The sequence below is a fragment of the Stegodyphus dumicola genome, chromosome 2, assembly GCF_044657685.1.
Source record: "Stegodyphus dumicola isolate Sdum_Otavi_A_Nest chromosome 2, ASM4465768v1".
Classification (NCBI taxonomy): Eukaryota; Metazoa; Arthropoda; class Arachnida; order Araneae; family Eresidae; genus Stegodyphus; species Stegodyphus dumicola.
In genome coordinates this window covers 279,268,354-279,294,283 of record NC_140769.1, presented here as the reverse complement: position 1 = coordinate 279,294,283, position 25,930 = coordinate 279,268,354, and the positions used below count along the sequence as shown (strand labels likewise).

Below are 25,930 nucleotides of genomic sequence, written 5' to 3'. Positions count from 1 at the left end.
CAGACTTCTCTTGCATTTTCTTTAAACTGAGGCCCATATTTACTTTTGGTTCATCTACAGTCTCAGCCTTTTCTTGTGTTTGTTTGTGCCCTCTCTTTTTGTATTTACACTTGTGTTTCACCCAGCGGGCAGAAAGACTTACAATGTGCAAAAAAGAAAAAAAAAATTTGCCTAGTTTGCATGTCAGCTTTTCTTTTAAAAAAAATTTAAATGTGAAATGTATAGATCACAAAAATTTATGTACAGTATTCATGTCGTATACGAAATATTTGAAAAAAAAAAAAAAAAAAAAAAAAAAAAGATTGTGTGAATTAGATTCGAGATATCAGTAAATACTTGTGACTTCATATGTTATTTGCAGATCTTAATAGCTTGGAAAAATCGTACATAAATTGAACTTTAATTAGTTTGCTTAAAATTCTGAAGAAATATTATATTCTCTTAATATCTAGAAATTCATATGAGTGGATGGAGTAATATTGCCTTAGAAGTGTACCACAGGAGTATTAGGTTCGTATACAAAGATCACTTTGTGTACGTCTAAGTACATAAGACATTTAGACATGGAATTATAATTTTTTTTTTTTGATTTTTTGACAAGGAACTTCTTTCGTATGATGCAAGGAGTATAAAACTCAAGCATTTTATGATTTTAAAATGCCTGTTTTTGCAGGTGAAGAGTTTCAATGGACATTGTATAATGTGAAAGTATAATATGTAAATTTAAGATATATATTAAGAGTTTTTAAAACGAATGCGTTAAATGTACTTACATTTTACATTAAATATATCTTGGATGTGTGCAAGTGCATTGATTATTACTAAAGCAATGTACTATTATTACTAAAGCAATGTTTACTTATTACTAAAGTAATGTGGCATGGTATATTTACTGAATTCCCTGATGCATCTCTCATAAGCTATCACTTTTTTATGCATTAATAGAACAGTTGCTTATAGCATATAATTAGAGAATATCTTATTCACCAATATACATTAAAAATGCCTCCAGATACAGTTGAAAAAAACCCCCCATGTGATGCAGCGAGGAAGCTATTATTGGGGAAAAAATTTAAAAGAATTATATATGTTCCTTTTACTGAAAAACCTCATGAATGTGATGTATGTCAGAAGTCATTCTTACGTAAATTTGATTTGCAGATGCATATGCGTTTTCATACGGGGGAAAAGCCTCATGTGTGTCATATATGTAACAAATCTTTTATACAGAAATATAAACTAGAGAAACACTTACATATCCACACAGCTGAAAATCAATATGCATGTAATATATGCAATATACAATTTAATCAAAAAAGTGATTGGGAGTTGCATATGTACACTCATGCTGATGGGCGAGTGCATGAATGTAACATATGTAGCAAAGACTTTATGACAGAGTCAGATTTTCTGGCTCATATGAGAAGACATCGGGGTGAAAACCCTTATGTATGCAATGTATGCAGTAAGCCATTTATGCAAAAGAATAAGTTACAACAGCATATGATTGTCCATTCTACTGAAAAGCCTTATGAGTGCAGCGTATGTACAAAATCGTACAAATGGAAGCGAGATTTACAAGTGCATATGCGCTGTCACACAGGTTTGAAATTGCATACATGTAATATCTGCAACAAATCATTTGGGGTAAAATCTAATTTTCTTGTTCACATGCGGATGCATTATGGTGTGAAACCTCATTCATGTAAAATATGTAGCAAATCCTTTGTACGGAAAGGTGATTTACAAGTACATGTACGCACCCACACCGGTGAGAAACCGCACATGTGCACTATATGTGGTAAGGCATTTTTGTTAAACTGTAAGTTGCAAATTCACTTACGTATTCATGCTGGGGTGAGACCGTATACTTGTGCCATATGTAATAAATCATTTGTGACAAACTCTGAATTGCGTGGCCATATGCGTACTCATACGGGTGAAAAACCATATTCCTGTGAAGTGTGTTTCAAGGCCTTTACAGATAGAGGAGCTTTAAGGAAGCACACATTTACTCATACTGGCGAAAGGCTTCATATATGTGAAATATGTAATAAATCATACGTGCAGAGATGTGAATTACGGGCACATATGCGTAGTCATACAGGAGAGAAGCCTTATCTATGCAACATATGTACCAAATCATATGCACGTAAAATTAGTTTGCAAGATCATATGTGTACTCACACAGGTGAAAAACCACATGTTTGTGATATATGTAACAAATCGTTTGTGCGGCATGGTGAGCTACGGATGCACAAACTTATTCATTCCGGCATAAAACCTCATGAATGCAATATATGTAATAAATCTTATTTGCGAAAGTGCGAATTGAATGAGCATATACTTACCCATACGGGTGAGAAGCCGAATGTTTGTCAAACTTGCAATATGCCCTTCACGAGAAAAAGTGATCTGAGACGACATAAATTTATTCATTTGGAGGAACAACCTTATAAGTGTAACTTTTGTACTAAATCATTTTTCCAGAACAGTAAATTAGAGGAACATACGCAGAAAGCACATATGGGAAAAGAAAGCTTGTAACAGAATTGAGGTATCTTGTGCAAAAAAATATGTATTAAAAGTACACAATATAACTCCTATAGATAGGAAAATTAGATGATATTAATATGTGCTCATATCTTGCTTTGTTATCTTGTTAACTCTGGTATGCTATGTACTCATATAAAAAAAACCTTACAATCATTATATAAGTTATATTAGTATTATGTTACTGGGATTTCTTCTAAAAACCTCAAGAATGTGATGTATGTCAGAAGTCATTCTTGCATAAATTTGATTTGCAAAAAATTGGTAAAAATTGAAACAAAAGTGTAATATGCAGGTAAATGAAGTTCACTTTAAATACTTTTAATAAATAAATACAATTTATTTTAAAAAGGAAAAGAAAATCTGAAAGGTTTTAGATTTTAAAGTATGTCTGAAGGGGAGTTTTTTAAACATTTTGTGTATTACCTTTATTTTATTAAATATCATGTTCTTTACACTTAAACCATAAAATTCAGTTCAAGAGCAATATCGCAAGATAATTTTAAACTGAGCATATTTTTAGAATTTCCGATACACAGTCGCGCACGCTGGAGATAAAAATGTTTTTTTCTGTACAACGTTGCCATTGCTCACTTTGAAATCCTTGAGTTTGTAAATCAAAAATCCGTTAAAGTTTTACAAATTATGAAATCGATAATAAAACAACTTCCAAATTTGGGCTTCCAGATGCCCATATTTGCAGTAGGGTTATGTCATTCAAAATTGGATGGCTCTAGGTACTGTTGTTTTATCACAATGCGAGAAACATACATACATTTATGCAGATTCTTCATTATTTAATTTCTTCAAATGTAACACAGGGCAATAATATTGGGTGGCAAGAGTTTAAAAAGTGAAACGGACATTCAGAGTGATTTGATGCAAAATCGCAAAACGAAAACAATAGTCCTTCAGGGACAAAGCCCCATTGGACTAAAAAGTGATGTATTTTTTAAATATATGGAGAATGAAAGTATATAGCTGTGAAAAGATGGAGCCAGTGTTTTATAAGAAAAAAAAATTTTGTCTCATTTTAAAATGAAACATTTTGAAACAAAATCATTATTTTAATCTTATGAGTTCTTTTAATTCTTTAAGAGATCACTGTCCAGCTCTGTTTATTGTTACAGTTGTTTTATATACTCTGTACACTCCCCTTTAAAACAGCTGTAATGATAGCCACAGAACTGAACAATAAAGTCAAATAATAGAAATATAATGATTTTGTTTTGTATCTGTTCTAAAATAAACATATTGTATATTGTAAAATAAACATATTTTACTTTCCTGATAATAAAGTTATGCATAAAAATATTTTGCTCGAGTATTAATAGATTATTGTGAAGGTTATGTTTTCATGTTTTTTTATATTTATTTTTCTTAAGAATGCTATAAACTGAAGACATGACAAATATCCACGAGTTCACTGTTTATGAGAACATTTCTCTCTTCTTGTGCAGACGTATATGATAACATGCATTTTAGGGATGTATTAATAGGAATTTCAAAATTTTAATAAGGAAGAGTATTGTGTTATACTAAAACACATGCACACACTGAAAAAAAAAAAAAAAAAAAAAACTGATAGAACCTAAGTGTTGAATTACCATACTTGCTATCTGAGTCTGTGAGAGATGCAATTGTGAGTTTAATTGGAAGTAGTCTAGAATAAGTCACAATTGCAGATGCTTGAACGTGTGGAATGTATGCGTGTGTGTGTGCATGTATGAAAATTTGGAAACTGATGGCATAGATGCATAAAGATGTATTCATGATCCCGTGTAATATTTTTTCTTGTCATTGATGAACGATTTCAATGCATCATTCATAAATTAGTGCAGTTATTATATTCTTTAAGAACTTTTACATTTTTAAACTGTTGTAGCAAAAAGCAGTGACAGCAATCTGGCTAGCAAGAAAAGCAGAGATGTGATATGTCCAAGATAACTTTCCTATTTAGACAATTTAATTTTGGTTTAGCTAATTTTAATTTTCTAAAATGATTACAGTAGAAGACCAGAGGACAGAAAAGGTAAATTATTTAGACTAAAAGTGCAAAATAAATAAGCATATATACAAGCATTCAGGGCATGCATGACAAAGACATATGAAAATAAGGAACATTGATAAAGTATTTCATTTTTCTTTACATGTTTCAAATATTTTTCTGATAGAGTTTTAAAATTTTAGGTTTTTTCAGAGTAAAAAAAAAAAAAAAAATTTTTTTTGAAAACTGAGTAGTCTCATAATCTTTTGCTCTGTGACACAGCTATGTTATCCTAAGAATGATGCTAATGATGCTTTTCCTTTGCTTTTAGGCATTTTTCACCATGTTCAAAACCTTCATTAACACATGCTTCCTCATTCCTATCAAATTCACTATTCGTATCAGTGTCAGAATCGTTTTCTTGCAGTGTCAAGTTCAAAACAGAGCTAATAATTTCATTAGCGGTCATCTGATATACCAGTATTGGCTCATCTGGATACGTCATCCATTTTAACATTATCTTCTTGCAAAACCTTCTCATTTGTTCTTTCTTTTGAATACAGAAGCAATTCTCTTGTTTTAACCTTTGCTGCACTGACCGTAAAATCAGAAAATTCACTCTCATTGCACTCTTTCAATAAACAATGAAGCTGGCCATACATTACACCAGCCATTTACTAATGTTGGTTAGGAAGTAGAGTTCCACAATTCTGCTAACAAAATAATTGCAGTCTTTAATGGTGAAATTTTTTTTTATAATCACAAAGTGGAATAGAATGATTTCTTGAGAGAATTTTCTTTAAAAATTTTAATTAATAGTGCTATTTAATACTGTGCATTATGCCCTGGTCTATTGGTTGGGCCAATCTAATCCTTATCTAATAGTAGCAAAATCTTGCCATTTGATTGTAATCTTACACTATTACAATGCCTTCTAGCCTCTTTAACAAAATGTGCCATGAAACCATTGGGTCATAAGTTGTTCCGTGAATCAGGAATTTTTATTATTCCTGTAAATCTCAGGTAAAGTTTTTACTCCTTTCAGAGTTCTGGGATTGGTGTTCTTGCCCAATGCCATTCGTTTACATTCGTAAGTTTCATCATACTAAAATACTAATGAACTCTTTAGCTCCTTTCACTGCTAATGATGCTTTTCCTTTGCTTGTCACAAATATCTTTCTTGGTAAACATTGCCAATAAAGTCCAGTCTCGTCCATATTAAAAATCTGTTCTGGGCTTTTAACACTAGCACAAAAAATTCATCAATAAATTTCTCTTCAGCATCTTTATCTGCTGAAGGTTGTCTCCCATAGGCTTTCAGATAATATATACCGTGCTTAAATCTGTTTAGCAAACTGCATATCTCCTCTATTTTTAAATTAGTATGAATCTGCTTTCCTTTTTCTCTCAAGAGCACTCCTGAAATTGGTACCCCGTCACTGTGGGAACCACTCGTTCAAGACAGCATTGAAATTTGCGGTGCTACTTTGGTAGACGGTTGCACGGATTTTGGCGATTTTCCTTTGGCGAGTAATAGAACTTATGGTAAACCCATTGCTGGATAAGTTATTTATGGTAACCGATACTTTGTTGTCATTTCATTTAAAAACTAGTGCATTTTATTGTGCATAAATTCCGTGTTTAAAATATTATTTATGGCTTTTAAATATTAAAAATCAATTTAATTTTGCATTTTTATTTGAAATAAAAATTTTATTGTTTATCATATTTTATGAAATTTTATGTTGTGGATGATGTAATCAATGACGTCACCTTACTTTAAAAGTAATTCGTTTTAATATGTATAAATTTAATCTAATGTTTTAAACATTATTTATGGCTCTTAAATATTAAAATACAATTTAATTTTGCATTTTTTTAAAAAATGATTTTATTATGTATGAATTTTTAAATAATTTTAATTCTAGGCGTGATGTAATAAGCTCTCTGATTGGTTATAGAATATTTGTGCATTAACGAGTTGTATTCAGCTCCCTGATTGGTTACTGACAATTTGTGCATTTTCGCGCCGTTTTAAAATTTAATTTATATCTTCGAATTCCTTCAAAGATGTCTTCAAAGATGTTATCTAAATTATGATTCTGATTTTTTATTGTGGTACTTATCAATAAACAACAGGTTAAACACTCAAAAAAATGTAAGTACATATTTTTCTTTTATTTTATAATTGTATACTTCAATTTTTGTTAAAAAAATTAATACACTATTTTCAGAAATTGCTGAGATAATTATTGTCCATATGTTATAATGTTAATTATATTCTATATAACGTATTTTAAAGTATTTGAATTTAATAATATTCTAATTCTTTTAAATGTTGGTATGATGGTTTTTAATTCGATATTCAATTTCAGTAATATTTTAATCTAATTAAACGTTGGCCCAATGTTTTTATTCTCTTCTTTGCTATATGAAAGTAATAATAACCTTACTTTAGTATTTTATAATCATAGTAAATGTATTTATTTACACTTGCCTGCCATCTTAAAAAAGGACGTTTTCAACAAAAAATTAATCCATTACTTTTAACTATATTTATTTATTTATTTTTTAAGTTTCGAATACTTTACTATGCGTAAAAACAGCGTTTTTCAAGATGGCTGACGTTTGTAAAAATTGCGCCAACAATTCGGCCAACGTAAATCGCCAAAAATCCGTGCAACCGTCTACCAAAGTAGCACCAAATTTGCCAATTTTGACTCGTGCAAAGATTTCTGGTTTTAAATTGTAGTGTTAGAATCACTGCTCCTGTAAAATTTCAACAGCTTTTCTTTATTTTTACGTATATCAAGTACGGTTCTGTGTCATAACATGATTCTGCTATAAATTGAGCAAGCAGTAGCACCTCCCTTCGTCTTTTGCAAAATTTCCACTTATTTTATAATTGTCACTGCGACATGTTTATGTTTTTAAACATTGCAAGCAGTAAAATCATGACCTGTCTGTCAAGAAGCGCTAAAATTAAAGATATTTAAATTTTATCTAAAAAAAAAAAAAAATCTGGATAAAACAAAACAGCAGCACTAAACAATCTCATGAAATAACAAAGCTCAGAAAATACACCCAAGTGAGTTGTGAATTTGAAAGAGAAGTTGAGTGAAGTCATCTGCTTCTTTACCTTGATGCATATTGAAGAGGATGAAAATTTTTACCATTATGTCAATGATTTGTTAAGTATTTCTCTTTTCTTTAGTATTTTGTTCTCCATATTACAGTTTCCTGAGCCTATAAACTGAATGTTTACATTTTAAGAGGTTGTGCAGATTTCAGGAGTCAGCAAATTTCAGGTCGATGGATTTTTGGTATTTGAGTGTGTTCGCTGAAGTCTTATCGAAGTATCTGCTTAATTAGCATTATTCAAGAACCATATGACATGGATTAATTTTGAAATGATACAGTGTAGAGATTTAATATAATTATAGTTCTTTTGGACAGAAAAAGTAAATAACCAAATTAAAATGGGAAGGCCACAGACTATTGCAAAACGAAAGTAATACTTTAATTTGTGTATTTTTTTATCGGTACTCGTCTTTTGCAGCAGACTTGACAAGAATGTTAATTTGGCATGTTTCTTTGTTGGCCAAAAACACGTTTATGGCTACTGATCTGCACATATGCATTTCTTCTAACATCGCTTTTAAAATATAGCAGTTTTTCGTTTGTCCTCGTAGTTCACATTTCTTCGTCTAGTAAAGATTTTTGTTTTAAAAATAGCAATTTTTCAACAGTTACTATTAGGCTCTAGTGTAGAATTGGGTGCCTTTTCGATTGGCAAAAATCTTATTCAGTTTAGGTGATGAAACCCCATTTCCGGTTACCATGATAGTTTTAGCTTCCTAATTTTTTTTTAATGTGAAAATAGATCGATGTGCACATGGACAAAGTCAAGGCAGTGTGCAATGCCGAGTTTGTGCAATTCACTGATGTTTTTTAAGTGAAAAATAGATCAATGTATACATGGAAACCGAGTTTGTGCATTTCTTTGACTTCTTATTTTGGTTTTGTGTAGCGGCCATCTTGAAATTGTGCCTTCCTGATGGTGATCTTGGCATCAAAAAGGAACCATACACACACACACACAAAAAAAAGGGGGGGGCACCCAATTGCGAACCATTTATTATGCTTACTATTTTGAATTTACTATCAGCTGAAATGAAAGCTGTAATTCTTTACAAAAAAATTACTGTGAAAATTTTGTGAATATAACGCTGATTTTTGTTGTTTGACTTCTGAATTAGTATTTATTCGGCGTGTTATTGTGTCTTAAAATAAAGGTATTTTACCAAATGAAAGAATTTGTGAAAATAAGCACGATATGTGAGAAAACCAACATTCTTGCTAAGGTTGTTGCAGAAGACAATCCGTATATAATTTCTCATAGTTTATATGTATGTAATTGTGTAAATATAATAAAAGTTACTCGTATGAAAACAGTTTCCTTGTACTATAATTATTATACATAATTTCTGTGCTTACTTGCATAATAAATAATGTGATATAAAATTTCATTACAAGTATGTATTATTGTTATTATTATTATATAAATAATCAGAATTTTGTATATAAATGGAAATTCTGCAATATAAACAAGAGACAAAATTTAACGTTTATTTATATATGTAAAATAAAAAATAGATATATCAAAATTATAACTTGAATTAGCAATAGTCTCTTAATTAATTCTTCATTTTAATTATTTCCCACTTTCTGCTCTAAAAATAGTAGCTTATTATAATAAGCTTATCCGGATTGCATCATTTCTAGATTAATCCATGTCAGATGACTTTTACATAACATTGTGACAAAAATAATTTGCGTGAGCCTTTACTAATAATTTTAGAGCTTTATTAGTTATTCAATCAAAATGAAATCAAAATCGAAACTAACCTATTCCAAATTAAGATTTGGTTACTTTGCTTTTCCTATTATAGGTTAGCTAGACTGCTGTTGCTGCTGCTTACAAAAATTAAAATGTTATGTTCTGGAATGGCCACAATTAATGTGTGAAATTATATGTAACAAAAGACTTGTTTTATTAAATTCAGAGTAAAAACAGGTACATTTCACCACATAAATTTTAGATTGAAGCATAAAGCTGCTGATTTCATTTAACACTGCTGAAATACTTGTTTTTTGATGCAGTCGACATTACATGGATTTGATTAGGTATGAATCTAAATAGTAGCAGACATCATAGCTCTAGTATTTGTTTTATACTACCTTACAACATTATAACAATTAAATTCCTTAAAAAAAAAAAAAAAAGAAAAAAAAAAAAAAAAAAAAAGAAAGCTTTTTCAGATTTTTCACATGAAAATCACAAAATATGTGAAAATAGCATATTAGATTTCTTTAGAATTTCCAATAGACAGTTTCGCTCGCTGGAGATAAAAATATTTTATTCTGTACAGTATGTTGCTACCACTCACTTTGAAATCGACGAATTTCTTAATAAAAAAATATGTTAAAGTTTAAAAAAATAAGAAGTAGGTAACAAAACAAATCTGAAATTCAAGATTTGGATTTCCAGGTGCCCAGATTCGAGTCGAGGACTACTTTGTTGAAAATTTGATGGCTCTAGGTATTTTTTCACACTGCGAGAAGCATACATACATACCTGCAGATTTTTCATTATTTAATATCTTTAAATATAATACAGGATGATAATATTTGATGGCAACAATTTGAAAAATGATACAGCTGTTTATAGTGATTTGTTGCAGAATGCCGTTTTGAGACTGGTAGCCCTTCTGGGTTAACACCCATTTGAGCTAAAAAATTGGCACTTGAACAAACCATATACCTCTCCCCCCAAAAAAAACTTATAATTTAGGTGTTTATTACTGGATTGATTGTCATTTTTATAAGTGATTAGCATTGTCACTGCACAGTTACACTTTCTGAGATGTAACTAGGCAACTACATTTGGTGCACTAGCACACAGTAATGACTGACGACTTATTAACTAAAGACCATTACAATAAATTTCTTACTTTAATGGAAAAAAAAATTTTTTTTCAAATTTCAAAATTAAAATTAATTTTACTTCAAAAAATTTTTTTTCGTTTCTTCTTTCAAAAACATTTTTGATTTTTTACAACCCTTAATAATTTGCAACCTTTTTTTCACATTACGTTAGTTACAGCTAGCATTTTTACAATACTTCACAGTTTGCAAAATATTTTTGGCAATAGTATGTACACACATTTTATATTACTTAAAAGTTTACAGAATAGGTTTTTAAAATATATCTAACAGATAACAGCTTAACACTCAACTTTACCTTATATTAGCACCCTCTATTTATAAAGTTTAACATCACTTAGTTTGGCATGCTGCTCCACTCTCCAAATACAAATATAGTTGGTAAGTTAAACTAAGACTTACTATTTACTTGCCTTTTTAGTATTATTTATGTATTTTTAATAGTATCTAATATAATTCTTTTTGATTACCTATTATAATTCTTTTTGATTTGCATAATTCATGTGGAAGTTTTTTGTAGGCAAGAGTTTCTAAATTAATTTGGTTTTCTAATTCTAATTGACTTTATTTTTAATTCTAGTCTTCACTTGCTAATTTCTCTAAATTCCACTTGTTTAAATTTCTTTTTAGTAATTCACAACATTTTTGCCCTTTCCTATATGGATGACGAAACACGAATTGAATAATTGAAGAGTTAGGTTTAGAAGCAACTTTCCCTTGATAAGTCTGTCTCCTGCCTGCTCAACAATTATTCACTTTGCATTTTTATAATTTTTTAGGATTAAAAAATACAGTCAAAAGTCATTAATCCGGAATGATCTATAATCCGTACCTCAAAGCTACAAACTTTCTGCGCATGCGTGAACGCATATGCGCAAGCGTATGTGTGCCCACGCGCATAATACGTTTACGCATGCACGTTTAACGTATAACGGACGGTATAAGCTAAGCTAAAATTATCTAATTATCTATTTCAGTTAATGTTGCAAATTGCGTTGTTCCTTAATCTTCGAATAGGATTCGGCTTATTATTTTTTGAAGACTGTTAGAGCAATTTTATAAAAGTAAACTTGAACTTTCGATTATGTCAAATAGAATTTCCGATGCTGGAGCTGCCAAAGGATCTACAAAGCGAAAGTTTGTTTCGATGTCCATCAAACAAAAAGTGGAATTGCTTCAAAAAATGGATAAAGGCATATCCTTTGTTTCCCTAACCATTCTGAAATCTGTTTATCAATTTCACGCTGCTCTGCGGGGGGTTGACATCACGGCGCGGAATGAATTGGAAGTTTTTCTGTCAGCACTATCTTTATCTTCAGGGCAGATGTTTTTATTTTATTCAGCTTATAATTCATTACTAAATGTAGTATTTCATCTCAATGTATTCCGTCTTTGATATGATTTAAATCAAATTCCTCGTCATTATAAATATCATGAGTACACATCAAATAGTTTTCCGATTGCAATTTCCTAATTTCGACTATGCGTAATGTATGCTTTACGCATGCGTGTGTTAAAAGAAATGTTTGATAAAGTAAACAAATAAATATTAAGCTTTTTTTTTTTTTTTTTGTAAATTTTGATACCTTTAGATCATAATTACTCTTTATTTCATAAATTACAGTTTCATATTTTTAATTTTATAATTTCTGCATGCCATCCTACCAGATTTAAACTGATGATCTATAATCCGGAAAAATCGATAATCCGGAATTGCCGAAGTCCGGATTAAAGACTTACAGATTTTGTTAGATTTTAATCTATCAAATTCATGTATTTTAGGATACATTTTGATACTCTCACTTGATTTACATATGCTCTCAGAATTTAAATGATATTGTAGATTATTCGCAGCAATAATTAATCATTTATTTGCAATTAAATTTCATTTAAAATTTAATTAATTTTAAATTTGCTTTTTAGGAAAAGAGAATGTTTGTTAAATTCAAATTTCATTCCTTGCAGCAATGACGCAAGAGAATTATTTAAATTTAATTTAACTTTACTATATTCTTTTGGAACAATATATATATATATATATATATATATGTAAGATAAAAAATATGTGAATCAAAATTATAATTTAAACTAACGGAAATATTTTAATTCTCACTCTCTATTCTAAAAATCGCAATAATTTCTCTGGATTGCGTCATTTCTAGATCATTCTATGGCCTGCGCAGCTCTGATGACATAATAATTGGGAACTGAAACTACCATTGTAAACCAAAATGTTTCGTGTGCTTCCATCTTTCATAATTATGTACTTCAGCTTCCGTCTATTCTGTGCTTGGACACAATTTCGCTATGCTTCTTCCTATTGCAATAATATCAATAATGTAAATGTTCTTGAACAGGCACGATTAGGGTGCCGAGTGATCTATGGCCACATAATGTCAATTGGAAATAAAAATGGAATTAAAATCGCCTTGACTGCCAAGTCAACACATTAGCTTACGACACAATCAGAATACTTCTTCTTCGATATAGGATAGCTATTATGCATCAACAGTGCTCCATCTTTTCCTTTCCTTGCTTTTATTATGTCAATTAGTCAGTAGGATTCGAACCTACGCGGGGAAACCCCAATGGATTTTTGATATTGTACTGAATTTTTTTACTTACTATGTATCAAGTTCTAAATTCCATTTTACAGTGCTTTACAATTATGAAAATATCAATTATTTTATATATAATTAATTCAAATTTCATGAATCTGTAAAAGAAAATTTTTATTTATATTGGTATTTATATATATATATATTTTATATTGGTAACATCAGTTTTTATGAAAGACTTTCAAGCTAAGGACTGCAAAATATAATGATTATGATATTCAAGCAAGGATTTTGCAGAAATGCGAAATTTTCTAGCATGTCTTGGAAGAAAAAAAAAAAGGGGGGGGGGGACATTTTTACAGTGTTTTACATAAAAATGAACTTACAAATTTCAATAGAATTTTCAATTTTATTTTTTATTTTTATATGCATACATATATGCACATAAGGTTAATTTTTAAGTCTTATAAACACGCTTTTTAAATGACATATTCTAGAAGTGCAGATTACAGTTGTTTACTGAGAAAGCATCTATACACTATCAGATCAAAATATTTAATACCTCTAACAAATTTGTATAAGTTAAGCATTTTGTTTATTCCATTCTCTAGTGTTTTGATGTGTTACAGTTAGTTATATTTTCCTGTCAATTCCAAAGATGCAGTAATTAATGTTATTTCTTTTTTCTCCAAGCTGCTTTTGCTCGTTTGTCAGAGTGCTGTTCCATAAATATGAATGTATGTACTTTTAACTTTGTGTCAAAGCTAGATTTGAAATCTTGTGAAATAATATAATGATCATTGTAGTATATGCTTGTGTTTTCCTAATAAATGCTTTATTCTGCTCTGCATGAATTTAATGCCACAAATTATATGCTCATTGTACAGAAGTCTATTAAATTATGTATTTACAATCAGGAATTCGATTTAAAATGTCTGAGAAACGAATATTGTCATTTTCATGTTGTTTCATAACGACTGCATAGTAATTGCGGCTATATTTCTAAATTGCACGTTCCTTGAAAAGCTGAATAATCACAATTATTGTACATAGAAATAAAATCTTAAACTTTTGCTGATTAAAAAATATTTATACAATGTTATTTATGGAATCTCCATTGCAGTTAACAGCAGAATGGATTATATAGGACTTTTGTGGGATGTATTCAAAAGTGTGTGATTGCAAGGGAGATACTGAATATGTTCAAACAAAAGATGAATCGTTAATACTATCTTCCAAAGTTGGCTTTCTGAAAAAGTTCTGTAATTTTCAGTGCAGAAATAAAGAACAAATAAGTGATCACCAAATGCAAATGGAAGCTATTATTAATCAACTGTTAGCACTAAATGAGAAATTTTCAGAATTTTTATTGGTTGTGTTCATTTTATGTTGCTTAACAGGTAACTATGCTATGGTAATGGTAACTAGGCTATAAGAAAGTTTAACTGCAGAATTAGTTCAGAATAAATTGCTGGAAGAGTACACTAACTAAAGAATTTTTTTATATGGATGCAAAGGATAAAGCTTTAAAATTATAGTTTTCTTCCATGCATGACATTTCAACTGGCAAAAATTAAAGCACCTTCTTACTTTTTTACGAGAAACTAGATCATAATTAAGATAACTAGATCTAACTACTAATAACTAACTAGATAACTAATTAATTAAACTAGATCATGTAAAAGCTGATTGGACAAAATATGGAAAATTAAGCATAATCAAAGTATTCTAGGTACTTGGTATTTTCCAGGAAGGCCTAAAGGTTAATATACCTCTCATGAAGTTTTATTAAGAAGTAAGAGGTCGATTTAGTAAGTAAATTAGAATAATTTGAGGTTGATTAGGCAATTTAATTCTGATTAAGATATGGCCTTCTATTCCATTCAGTGATGATATTTTGAATTTTTTTTCTTTAGGTTAAAGGAGAGTCAGTGTACACTCAGTGGCTAATGAAAGCTCCTTTGTCAGTAACTAGAAACAATAGTATTGAAAACTTCACACATTTTTTTTTCCCCCTTAATGAATGGCAAGAAGGGGGTGAAATTGTTGTGAATATTAGGCATTTTGGTGAACAAAATATTCTAGGTTCAAGTGAACAAAGTATTCTAGGTACTTGGTATTTTCCAGGAAGGCCTAAGGGTTAATATACCTCTCACGAAGTTTTATTATTTCAGAACTGCAATCCAGTAATTATATAAAAGATTCATTAAACTACAAATATTTTTAATTAATGCAAATAATATTATGAGTTGGCTGCATAAAAATACTGAAGCCTGCTAGTACTTTCTAAAACACGAATTCTATAAGATTCTGTGAACAGGATGTCCATTTTGAAAAAAATTATATTGATCAATACTTTTCACAATAACCTGCATAGAAATGCTCATCACTCAATCTCTTAACATCAGAAATCTTTTTCTAAACTGATAGTTTATTTTTAGTTATGTATACATGGAAACATTTCACTCTTCAGTTTATCTACGGCTTTTAAATATGATTCCAAATTTTAATGCAAAATATTTCAGTCAATTTTTGTTGCATGCGCGTCATACTTGTGTTCATTTTTTAATGTAACGAATACAATTTTTTTTGAAGTACTGGACAAAAGGATAGACGTTATAATTTTTACAATTTTAATATTTAAAAATACCAGGAGCATGAATATTTGCATCATTTAAAACATAACTAAAAAATCAAATTTGTGATAAATTTGTTATAAATTATGACCCCAAAAAAGTTTTAAAATTATTTTTTTTTCTTTGTACAATGAAAAATGTTTTAAATTTTAAATACAAGTTCTTAAAAACATTATACATACTGAAATACACACATTATACATATTGAAATTAATTCTTGATGCCTTTCAGCTGTTATTCTATTTTCTGAATGCAAAGCCAGTTATTCAATTCTTCATAAGCATCAAGTATTACATTATCATCAAATGGAATATGCCATCCTCGCTCCATGTCTCCTTGAATATTAATACTATGTCTAAGTGGTTCCTAAATGTAAGGAAAAAATTTCATTAAAAATGCCATTAATTTTACATATTAAAAAAAAAAAAAAGAAATGCATATTAAAGAAAGTCCAAAATCCAGACCATAAACTTTTTTTTTTTAAAACAAAATTTAGTAATGTGGAACACAATACAGTAAGACCCCGCTTAACGCTGTTTCGGTTTAGCGCTCTTTTGTTTCAACCCGGGGATTCCCCGAAATTGCTCGCAGCACTATGGGGATTCCCTGAAATTGTGCGCAGCGCTAGGTTTCCAAATAACATATCTGAAACAGTGTAGTTGTGTTTCTTGTTTGGTGCGGTGCTGTCCGGACGCATTTTTATCATTTGAAACATTTTTTGACATTATTGTAAATATAAACTTATATAATACTATAACGATTAATACAGTGACAAATATTATGATCTTTAGTTTTTATCATGGGTGATAATAAAAAACAAGAAAAGAAAGCAACCAGAAAAAGCATGTTACTGGAAATTAAAATGCATGTGATTAGAAGATTAGATCCTGGTGAACGTCAGTCTCAAATTAGTGCTGCATTGAATTCGGCAACTTCATTAGATTCAACATTAGACGCCTTCTTGACAAAAAACAGAAAACTGGAAACATAGAATAGACTGAATGATCTGACTGACTGAGAATTGTATTTGTTTTTTATATGTATATTCGTTTATGTTTTTATTTTTGTAAGAAATAAATGGTTTTATTTTTATTAAAAAAATTATTAAATTTAATATCTAACCAATTTTCTATCCATCTTCCCCTAACCCCATTATTTACATGTTAAGATAGCCTCGTTTAGCGCTGTTTCGTATTACGCTCTACTTTGATGGAACTTATCCCCTGCGTTAAGCGGGGTCTTACTGTACTACAGAAAAGCAGATGTATCATTAAAGCAATTTTTCTTCCAGGTAACTCAGATTCCAGCATGCCACTTTCAAAATCCAGCTGGTCAGGAAATCACATCAAGGTGACCAATGACAATATACCAATTAACATTTAGCCACAACGTAACCATACTTTCACAATCATTGAGTGCTTGTAGAGGTACAGGAAGGGGTAATATTATTCCATCTGACTTAAGTAACATTCCAAGGCATTTGTTTGGAGGAGGCATTTGCTTATACTTACTTTCTTTTGCTGCATAACAGTGGGAAGAGAATAAGAATTAGATTCTGAAGAAATTAAGTTCAGTTAACATAGCAAATTATATTTCTCCTTAACTAATTTGATCCAGGTATTATTTTTCTGGGGCTATTATTATAGCTTTCCTATCAAAATTAAAGTTTGAATTTTCGATTATATCGAAAAGACGTCATGATTCTGGAGTAGCAGGGTCTGCAAAGTAAAAGCATATTTATTACCTGCCTTCCATAGCGGTCTTAGTGCAAGAAAATGGCAATGTTGCAAATCAGTGCTGTCAAAGTGCAATTTCAAAATTAGACAAAAGGGCAACCTTATTTTGCTGTAGATCACAAAATTTTCCAGTTAAATGAATTTGTGAAAAAAATGTGGATAACTAATCAACTAAAAGATGGCAGAATTTGTTTATGGTTTCTAAATCCAGAAAATATCACTACTGATAGCGACAAAAGTGATAAAGATAAAATATTAATCTTATGAAAATTAATCAAATTTTAAAATTTCACCATTTTAAACTGTGTGATAACTTTCATATCATCTTCACTTACATTTTGATAACAACAACTTCAAATACAATCAATCCATCATGGATTAGTGTATGCTCAATAGGTGGCAGTACGTTATTTAATTCTAATAATTTTCAAATTGTCACAATTTATATAATTAAATATGAGTTACTACAAGAGTTAGAGGCCGTACAAGAAACTTATGGAGGCTTCACATTCCCCACCTCTGATATAAAGGATTTGAAATGAAACTAAGCTACAAAATGATAAAATAGAGCAAGCTAAATATATCCTCCATTGGCCCAATCTTCTCTTCCTATGCCAATCTCAATCATGAACACAAGTACTCATTTTCAACTTAACCTGGTGTTTACTCTTTTATGCAGCAATTTGCTGAGAAATATGGTTTGCAGGTACACTGCGCAAAAAAAAAAAAAAAAAAAAAAAAAAGAGGGGGGGGGACAGATCTCTATCTTCCATTCTACTGGTACGATTGAAGAAATTCAAACTGCGTTTTTCATGTCTCGAAAGCAACAAAGTCCAAATTCCGGACTCATCAGGACTACAGTGATTCCAGATTTGGGATTTATCTGGATATTAGATCATCAATTTAAATCTGGTAAGATGGCATGCAGAAAGTATACAATAAAAAATATGAAATTATAATTTATGAAATAAAGAACAATTATGATCTAAAGGATATAAAATTTACAAAAAAAAAGTTAAAATTTATTTGTTTACTTTATTAAACATTTCTTTCATTGTAAGTTGTTTAAGTTGCTTCCACAAAAAAATTCCTTTTTCTTATGTCATATACAGTTTGACTTTCCAATGCCATACTCCTTGCATAATTTTGAGACAGATATATGCCTTTATCCATTTTTTGCAGCAGTTCCACTTTTTGTTTAATGGACATCGAAACATGGCTTCGCTTTGGCAGCTCCAGAATTGGAAACTCTTTTCAATATAATCGAAAGGTCAAGCTTTGTTTTTATAAAATTGCCGTAATAATTACAGTCTGCAAATAATAATCAGCTGGATCAAATTAAAAGATTAATGAGCAGCACAGTCTGCTACATTAACTGAAATGCCTCAGAATCAGTAAAGATAATTTTAGCCTAGCTTAATAGCGTCCGTTATACATTATTGGCTGTGTATCACAAGATTGGCGACAAAAGCCAAGTTGTTTCGCTAAATTTTGTCTTGCTCCTATTGCGTACTGAATTAAGCCTGAATTGTATTAGTTTAGTTATTTACTATACCTAGATTTATTTCTTGCATATGCTTATAACTAATCCGAGTCCTGAATAAATAAACTCCCACATATACTTAAGGTTTTATCTAGGGCCGGCGTTAAGTACTGCCTGGTACAGTCTCTACACGTCCTAAATTCTGCTACAAAGTGCCTTCCTAAGTTCTAAATTTTCACTGTGTCTAAACTTTGGATCCTAGTGCTTTCCCTAAATCATAAAAAACTTCTCATCCCTTAATATTGCAGCTCGGTGCTTCCCCAAATTCCAAAAATTTTGTCTTCCCTAAATTCTGCCATCCGGTGCCAACATATTCTGCTGCTGCTTCTGGGTTAAAGGTGAATAACATATCAGTTATTCTTAATTAAAATGGCTTTAAATATAATCTTTTGGACTATGAGTTTCATTAACAAAATGTATTTATAGCATATGAAAAGAAATTTTTTGTTAAGTTTTCCTCCTCAACATTTCTTAGAGCATTTAAAAATCTATAATCATCACCAAGCGTAATGTTAGCATAAAAGCTTGCCATACTCTTGTTATTCAAAAACTAATATAAAAAAAGTTTAGACATCGCTGCATGAGTTATTACTGAAGCTGTCATGTAATGATTAAACATGTGGCGATGAAAGCAAAATACAGTCAAAAGTCGTTAATTCGGACCTCAAAGCTAAAAACTTTCTGCGCATGCACCGTGTTGGCACATGCGCACAGGCGTTTTACGCGTGCGCGTAAGACCTTGACTACTGCGCATATGCGTGTGCGCAAGTGCAGAATACGTTTTTGCCTGCGCGTTTAATGTATAACGGATGGTGTAAGCTAAAATTATCTAATTATCTATTTCAGTTAATGTTAATGATTACGTTGTTCCTTAATCTTCGAATTGGATCCCGCTTATTATTTTTTGCAGACTGTAAGAGCAATTTTATAAAAGTAAACTTGAACTTTCGATTATGTCAAATAGAATTTCCGATGCTGGAATTTCCAAAGGATCTACAAAACGAAAGTATGTTTCGATGTCCAACAAACAAAAAGTGGAATTGCTGCAAAAAATGGATAAAGACATGAAGAATGTGACAGAGAGGTTAGTGAAAATGAAAAAATTTTGATTGACAAGTTAGTCGGTATTCTTGGCACAGCCTTTAACGGGACTTGAACAGCGGAACTTTGTAACTGAACAAGAAATTATGTCTGTTTATAGAATTAAAGAGAAAGTATTATCACATAAAATGAAGCAACTTAAACAACTTACATTGAAAGAAATGTTTAATAAAGTAAACAAATAAATATTAAGCTTTTTTTTTTTTTTTTTTTTTTTTGTAAATTTTGATACCCTTTAGATCATAATTGTTCTTTATTTTATAAATTACGGTTTCATATTTTTAATTTTAGAATTTCTGCATGCCATCTTACGAGATTTAAACTGATGATCTATAATCCGGTATCGCCGAAGTCCCGACGAGTCCGGATTAACGACTTTTGACTGTATTATAAATAATGACTTGTCAGGGATATAAAATAGGTGAATGTTTTGGTTTGAGATGTATGCCAAGCAGATACTCAGCTACAAAGCCAAATTATTAAACTCACAAATTTATGCTTACATGATTGTTTTTCCATAACGAGGTATTTTATTTAGTGCCTAAGTGAAATTTAAGAATCAGAATTTTTAAGTGAAAATCTCCAATCTTATTCATGTTTTATTATGGAAGAAAAAAATCAAAAGCATACAAAAATTTAAAAAAAAAAAAAAAGCATTGCTCTAACATAGGTATTATGACACAAAATCGGACATTTTCTGAAATTACATTTTTTCTCACTTTTTGATTCTACGCCTCAAATTATGCCTAGATATTAAATTTTGTAATTTTTGGTGAGAAATTAAAAAATTTTTCTTGGCGAATTTTTTCAGTTTGTGCCAAGAATAATTAATTCACTTGGCAGAATTCTTAATTTATAGTAATCTACTTACTTTTTTAAGTGGGTTTTTTTTTAAAAATTTTTTTAAGTGATGCACGAGAAGAAAAATTCTTCATTCTTTCAAATAATTTTAACAACACGCATAAACCATATTTTTGTTATTATTGCTTATTTAAATACACCAAATTTCAAAACACGCCAAAATGTAAATTCACGTGTATCTTAGGAAATTTTGAATAATAAAAACTCTATTTTTTTCAGATATGTTTAGAAATACATCTACTTTAAGATGATGTTAAAAACGTTATAGGTTATAATACAAATTTTTTTCTAAAATTCATAAAAAGTATTAAAAAATTCAAATTTTTAAAATAAATAATAAAAAAATGTGCGAATTTATACTTGGATTACACTTAAATTCTGAGTTCTGGAAAAAGGAATCAAGTAAGTTTAATAAAAAAGAGATATTAATAAATATATATCAAATTCAATTAATATTACGGAACTAAAATTTTGAGAGCTAATTTTTAAAAAAGTACTCATGCGAGTTTTACAGAACTCGTCAATTTGGCATAAATTGAATCGTAGAATGGAAAAATGGAAAGAAATTGGCATGTCATTTCAGAAAAAGTCCAATTTTGTGTCAAAATTCTCACATAAAACAACGCTATATATAAATCTAACACATATGTTAAGTCGTGCTTTCGAGACATGAAAAACGCGAGTTGAATTTCGTCAATCAGCCCAGTAGAAAGGGAGATATAGAATGGAACCATTTTTTTTGGTGCGTGTGCAGTGTACATTGTTCTACAAACAGTACTACACAGTACAAGTTAAATATTTTTTCAGTGTTTTTTTGTCTCTTGAGTGTTAGGCTGAATTGCCAAAATTTCTTATTTCTATATGTATGAGAAAAAAGCTTCTCTAATTCTCAATAATGCTCCAGGACATAATATCAAAGCCCTCACAGCAGTGCATTAAAATGTAAAAGATTTATTACTTCCACCAAATACCAGTTCTTTAATCCAATCAATGGATCAAGGAATCATAAAAACATTCAACGTGTATTATGTCAGGCATGTTTACATCTCTGAAAATAAAACATTAGAACCAGAGGTATTCAAACATCAGTCTTCAGTGTGTCTCAATAGAACAATTTCGCGATCCCAATCGGATCATCGACCCTTAGTTACATACCATCAACTCAGATTTTTTAGAAATTTTATCCACCTTGTGACCCCACTATAAACCCACAGTTTGAATACCAATGCACTACATGAAAGCATTATACACAAGTGGCATTTTGGAAGGAATTTAAAGAAAGCTGCACAGAAATGATTAAATAAGCAATGAATTCAATTATTTACATGCCCATATTGCTTGCTGACATTAGTGCTGGACAGAAGCTGCCAATAATTTTAAAGGATTTTGATCAACTGAAAACAAAGCCAAGGAAATCATACAAACTGCAAAAACAGTACTCAGCAAATGATGATATGGAAGACAAAGAAACCAAAGAATTAGTTGAACATGACAAATGGAGAACTGAATGATGTTATAACTCTAGCAGAAGGTGAAAGCAACTACAGTGAAGAAGATAAAAAGCCTTTACATAAAAAAAGTTAAATGAATTGTTAAAAACGTCACAGGAAGTGTCTGATTTTGTAATGCAGATTGACCTAATCGAAGAAAGAAGAGGACATTTAATGAGAGGTATAAAAAATTTATTATATTATTCTCAAAATAGGGTGGAAGGATGAAGACTTTCTTTTCCTCCAGCATAGCTCTTTCCGGAGAAGAGAAGACTTTCCATGTCGCAGCAAGTAATACCGCCCCTTTTGGACAAGTCTATGTGTTTTGGCAGAATGCCAACTAAGGTTGCGCTTCAGATGGTCAAGCTATAGTTCAATACATCTGTGTATCAATAAAACATTCAATGAAAATTTAAAACGAGAGTGGAATACACAGATATTAGAAGGTGCAAACATTTACAAAAGGAGGCAAATGCTTTTATGCCAGTCTAGAAGTAGTGTGTGAGTGGATAATAAAAGAATAGAATGAAACCGAAGTTATTTAAAAAATGTAGTATTTCTAATATTCTAAATTGAATGGAAGATGATTATGTATGGTTCAGAGTAATAGTGATGGTGAAGATGAAACAGAATTTGATGATGTGTCTGAAAATATGACGGAAGACATATATACCAAACTTTTCATGTTACCCAATACTAAAAATATACATGCAGAAATCAATTTTTGTAAGCTCATCTTTTCCTTACTTTTAAATCTGTCATTTTTATATCGGCATGTAACATGCACCCGTAAGTGTGTGTGTGTAGGGGGGAATCAGTATGTCACTTCAGAAAAAGTCCAATTTTATGTCTAAATACCTATGTTAGAAGAATGCTATATATAAATCTAGTCGCACTTTGAGACAGGAAAAACTCATCAATCAGTCCAGTAAAACAGGAGGTATAGAACAGCTCCCCTTTTTTGTATGTGTACTGAGTGTACCTTATTCCACAATTACCAAAGAAGGCAAACAGTAACAAATTAACAGCATACCTAAGAGTATCAATTGATAAACCAATAATTATAACTTACACTTATTTATCAAAGAATTAGAAATTATGAAAAATAATGATGATTACATTATTTACAACTTCAGATACATAACTGATTACTGCAATTAATAATGAAAATGTTTTATTAAAAAATTACCCTATTAGCCTTAAATTTCTATTGTTTTCCCACTTATACGTAACCACATTCCAATTTTTATACAATACTTTTCCCACCTACAAATCTCATGGTAGACTTTACGTTCCTTCAAAATTTTATTATATAATTCTGTATTATACCTTTGTGTTTTTCTTATAAATTTTATGTTCTCAGAAAAAAAGAAAATCTTTTTGTTTCAGAATTTTTACTGAAAATATTTTTCTTCGAAAATTAAAGTTTTAAAATTTGCTTATTTAGGTTGAATACTTTTAATTTTCAACCTATAGTTTTCTAGTTTAGAATTGGATGTGTATTATATTACAGTTTTGACAGTATATTATTTTCTGCAACCATTATTTTCGAATTACAAAAAAGCATCCTCAGCTTGTTTAACCCTTTGGGTTACATTTGATGAGCGAGACTCGTCATCTGCTTACTTGGAAGAAGTTACGGTGGATGAGTCTGACTCATCATTTGAATTTAAGAAGCAGGCGTTGATGTGTGCGGCACCCCCGCCAGTGGGCACTGGTTTGGTTTGGTTTATTTAATTATGGCAAAGCACACTAGGGCGATCTGCTTAGGAAGGAATGCCTTTGTGGAGGACTTTCTAAGGGAACTGCCTCGCATACACATGGGAAAAACCACGAAAATGCCCATGCAGCCAGCCCGTTTGCAGGATTCAAACCTCAGACCGAAGTACCAGTGTTCAGTGACTTTACCGCTCGGCCATTGGTGGGCACTGATCGCAAAATACTGCCTGATTTTATGACATTTTACAGTTAGCTGCAAATAAGGTTAATTGCACTTATGTTTATTATTACTGTTTTTTGATATGCTATTCTAAGATGTCTGAAATAAAAAATAATTATATGACTACTATTCATTATGACCACACGGTACAAAATTATTAGACTTTATGTTGGTTCTTGTTCTATATAAATATTTCTATTTTGCTTCATATATATATTTATATTTTGTAACTAGAATGCTGTTTCAAAAATATATTTATATTACCGATATAAGTATATTCCAAATAAAATGTATTACTTTTACGTATTAATCCATACAGCGACAAATGAAGTCCACTTGTACACTTTTTTGCAATCTAAAACTAGACTTTTTTTTTTTTAAACTTTTGATTCTGTGTTTTACAATTATTGTTCATACATGCATTCAGCACATACTGTCATTTTGAAGTCCATTACAACATCAAAGATGAAACTATGGGATGACTAAATTATTTATTGAATTATAATTAATAATTCAGATATCTCATAGCCTGCAGAAATGTTGCAGCATTAGATCTCTTATACTGGAATATGAATAACTGTGCTGAATTCTGCCATCCCTTTGTCTTGAATCCCACAAATGCATACAAGACAAAAACATTCTATTCTAAGTTTTAACTTATTAGTTTAAGTCCTGTTATAGTTTTTACCTCTGCATTCTGAAATTTCTTCTTAAAATTAAAAATTTATTTGCATTATTTTCCCTTTGTATATTATATTTCTAATCTTTAAGATTATTATACATATTTCTGGAGTTCTGGATAAGTTTCCTAGGAAATAATCTAATCATTTATGTATATATATATATATATATATATATATAGAGAGAGAGAGAGAGAGAGAGAGAGAGATAGTTACAGGCGTTCAGCTCAAACTGGAAAGTATGAGCTTTTCCCACAAGTGCTATGCAAAATAATATGTGTGGGCACATCACGTCGTTTGCTCACATGTTCACGGATTGAGAATAAAAAAAAAAAAAAGATATTACTTAGCCCGTTTGGATAATAATAATTTCATTAAAGACTTAACACGTAAAGAAAACACACACTTTATTTCCACTGGGTCGAGCACATGGTTATCGGTACATCAGGTTACAGTTGAATTGCAGTTAAAAAAACACAGAGAAAAATTATGAACTTACGCAATCAAATAAACAATTACAAAAAACACTTTAAAAAAATCAGTTTACAATATCTACGATCAACCAGTATTTTTCCTTTCTAATTAATTATTTTTTTATAATTTATTATTATTATTTCCCACAATTTCATGTTAGCAGGCAAGCCATATTCAAAACTGTGAATAGACTGCTTCCTGCATAGTGCAGCCATCTGGTGGTGAGATAGTTAAGTGAATGTTGCTCTAACATTACTCCCTCACCAGTAACTAAGTTACGATACTTCATAAGGCATAGAATATAACAATTACAGTCATATAGCAAATGATAAGTACACATCACTATTTTATCTATCATATGGTAAT

At 30.4% G+C, this 25,930-nt stretch overlaps 2 protein-coding genes across 4 annotated transcripts in view; one reads left to right on the top strand and one right to left on the bottom strand.

Annotated features, from left to right (window-relative positions):
* The first annotated feature begins 100 nt into the window (after positions 1-100).
* LOC118192348 (uncharacterized) lies at positions 101-9,852 on the top strand. The gene has a single exon (XM_085812213.1). The coding sequence runs from the start codon at positions 1,003-1,005 to the stop codon at positions 2,545-2,547; it is 1,545 nt and encodes a 514-aa protein (XP_085668339.1). The 5' UTR covers positions 101-1,002; the 3' UTR covers positions 2,548-9,852.
* A 3,641-nt stretch (positions 9,853-13,493) lies between these two features.
* The window catches only part of mldr (mitochondrial ribonuclease P catalytic subunit), a 54,978-nt gene continuing 42,541 nt past the window's right edge, over positions 13,494-25,930 (bottom strand). For all 3 annotated transcript variants that reach the window (XM_035363289.2, XM_035363291.2, XM_035363290.2), the window contains exon 7: positions 13,494-16,106. In XM_035363289.2, coding sequence (XP_035219180.1) covers positions 15,975-16,106 — 132 coding nt within the window. In that variant the 3' untranslated portion in view covers positions 13,494-15,974. The remainder of the gene's footprint in view (positions 16,107-25,930) is intronic.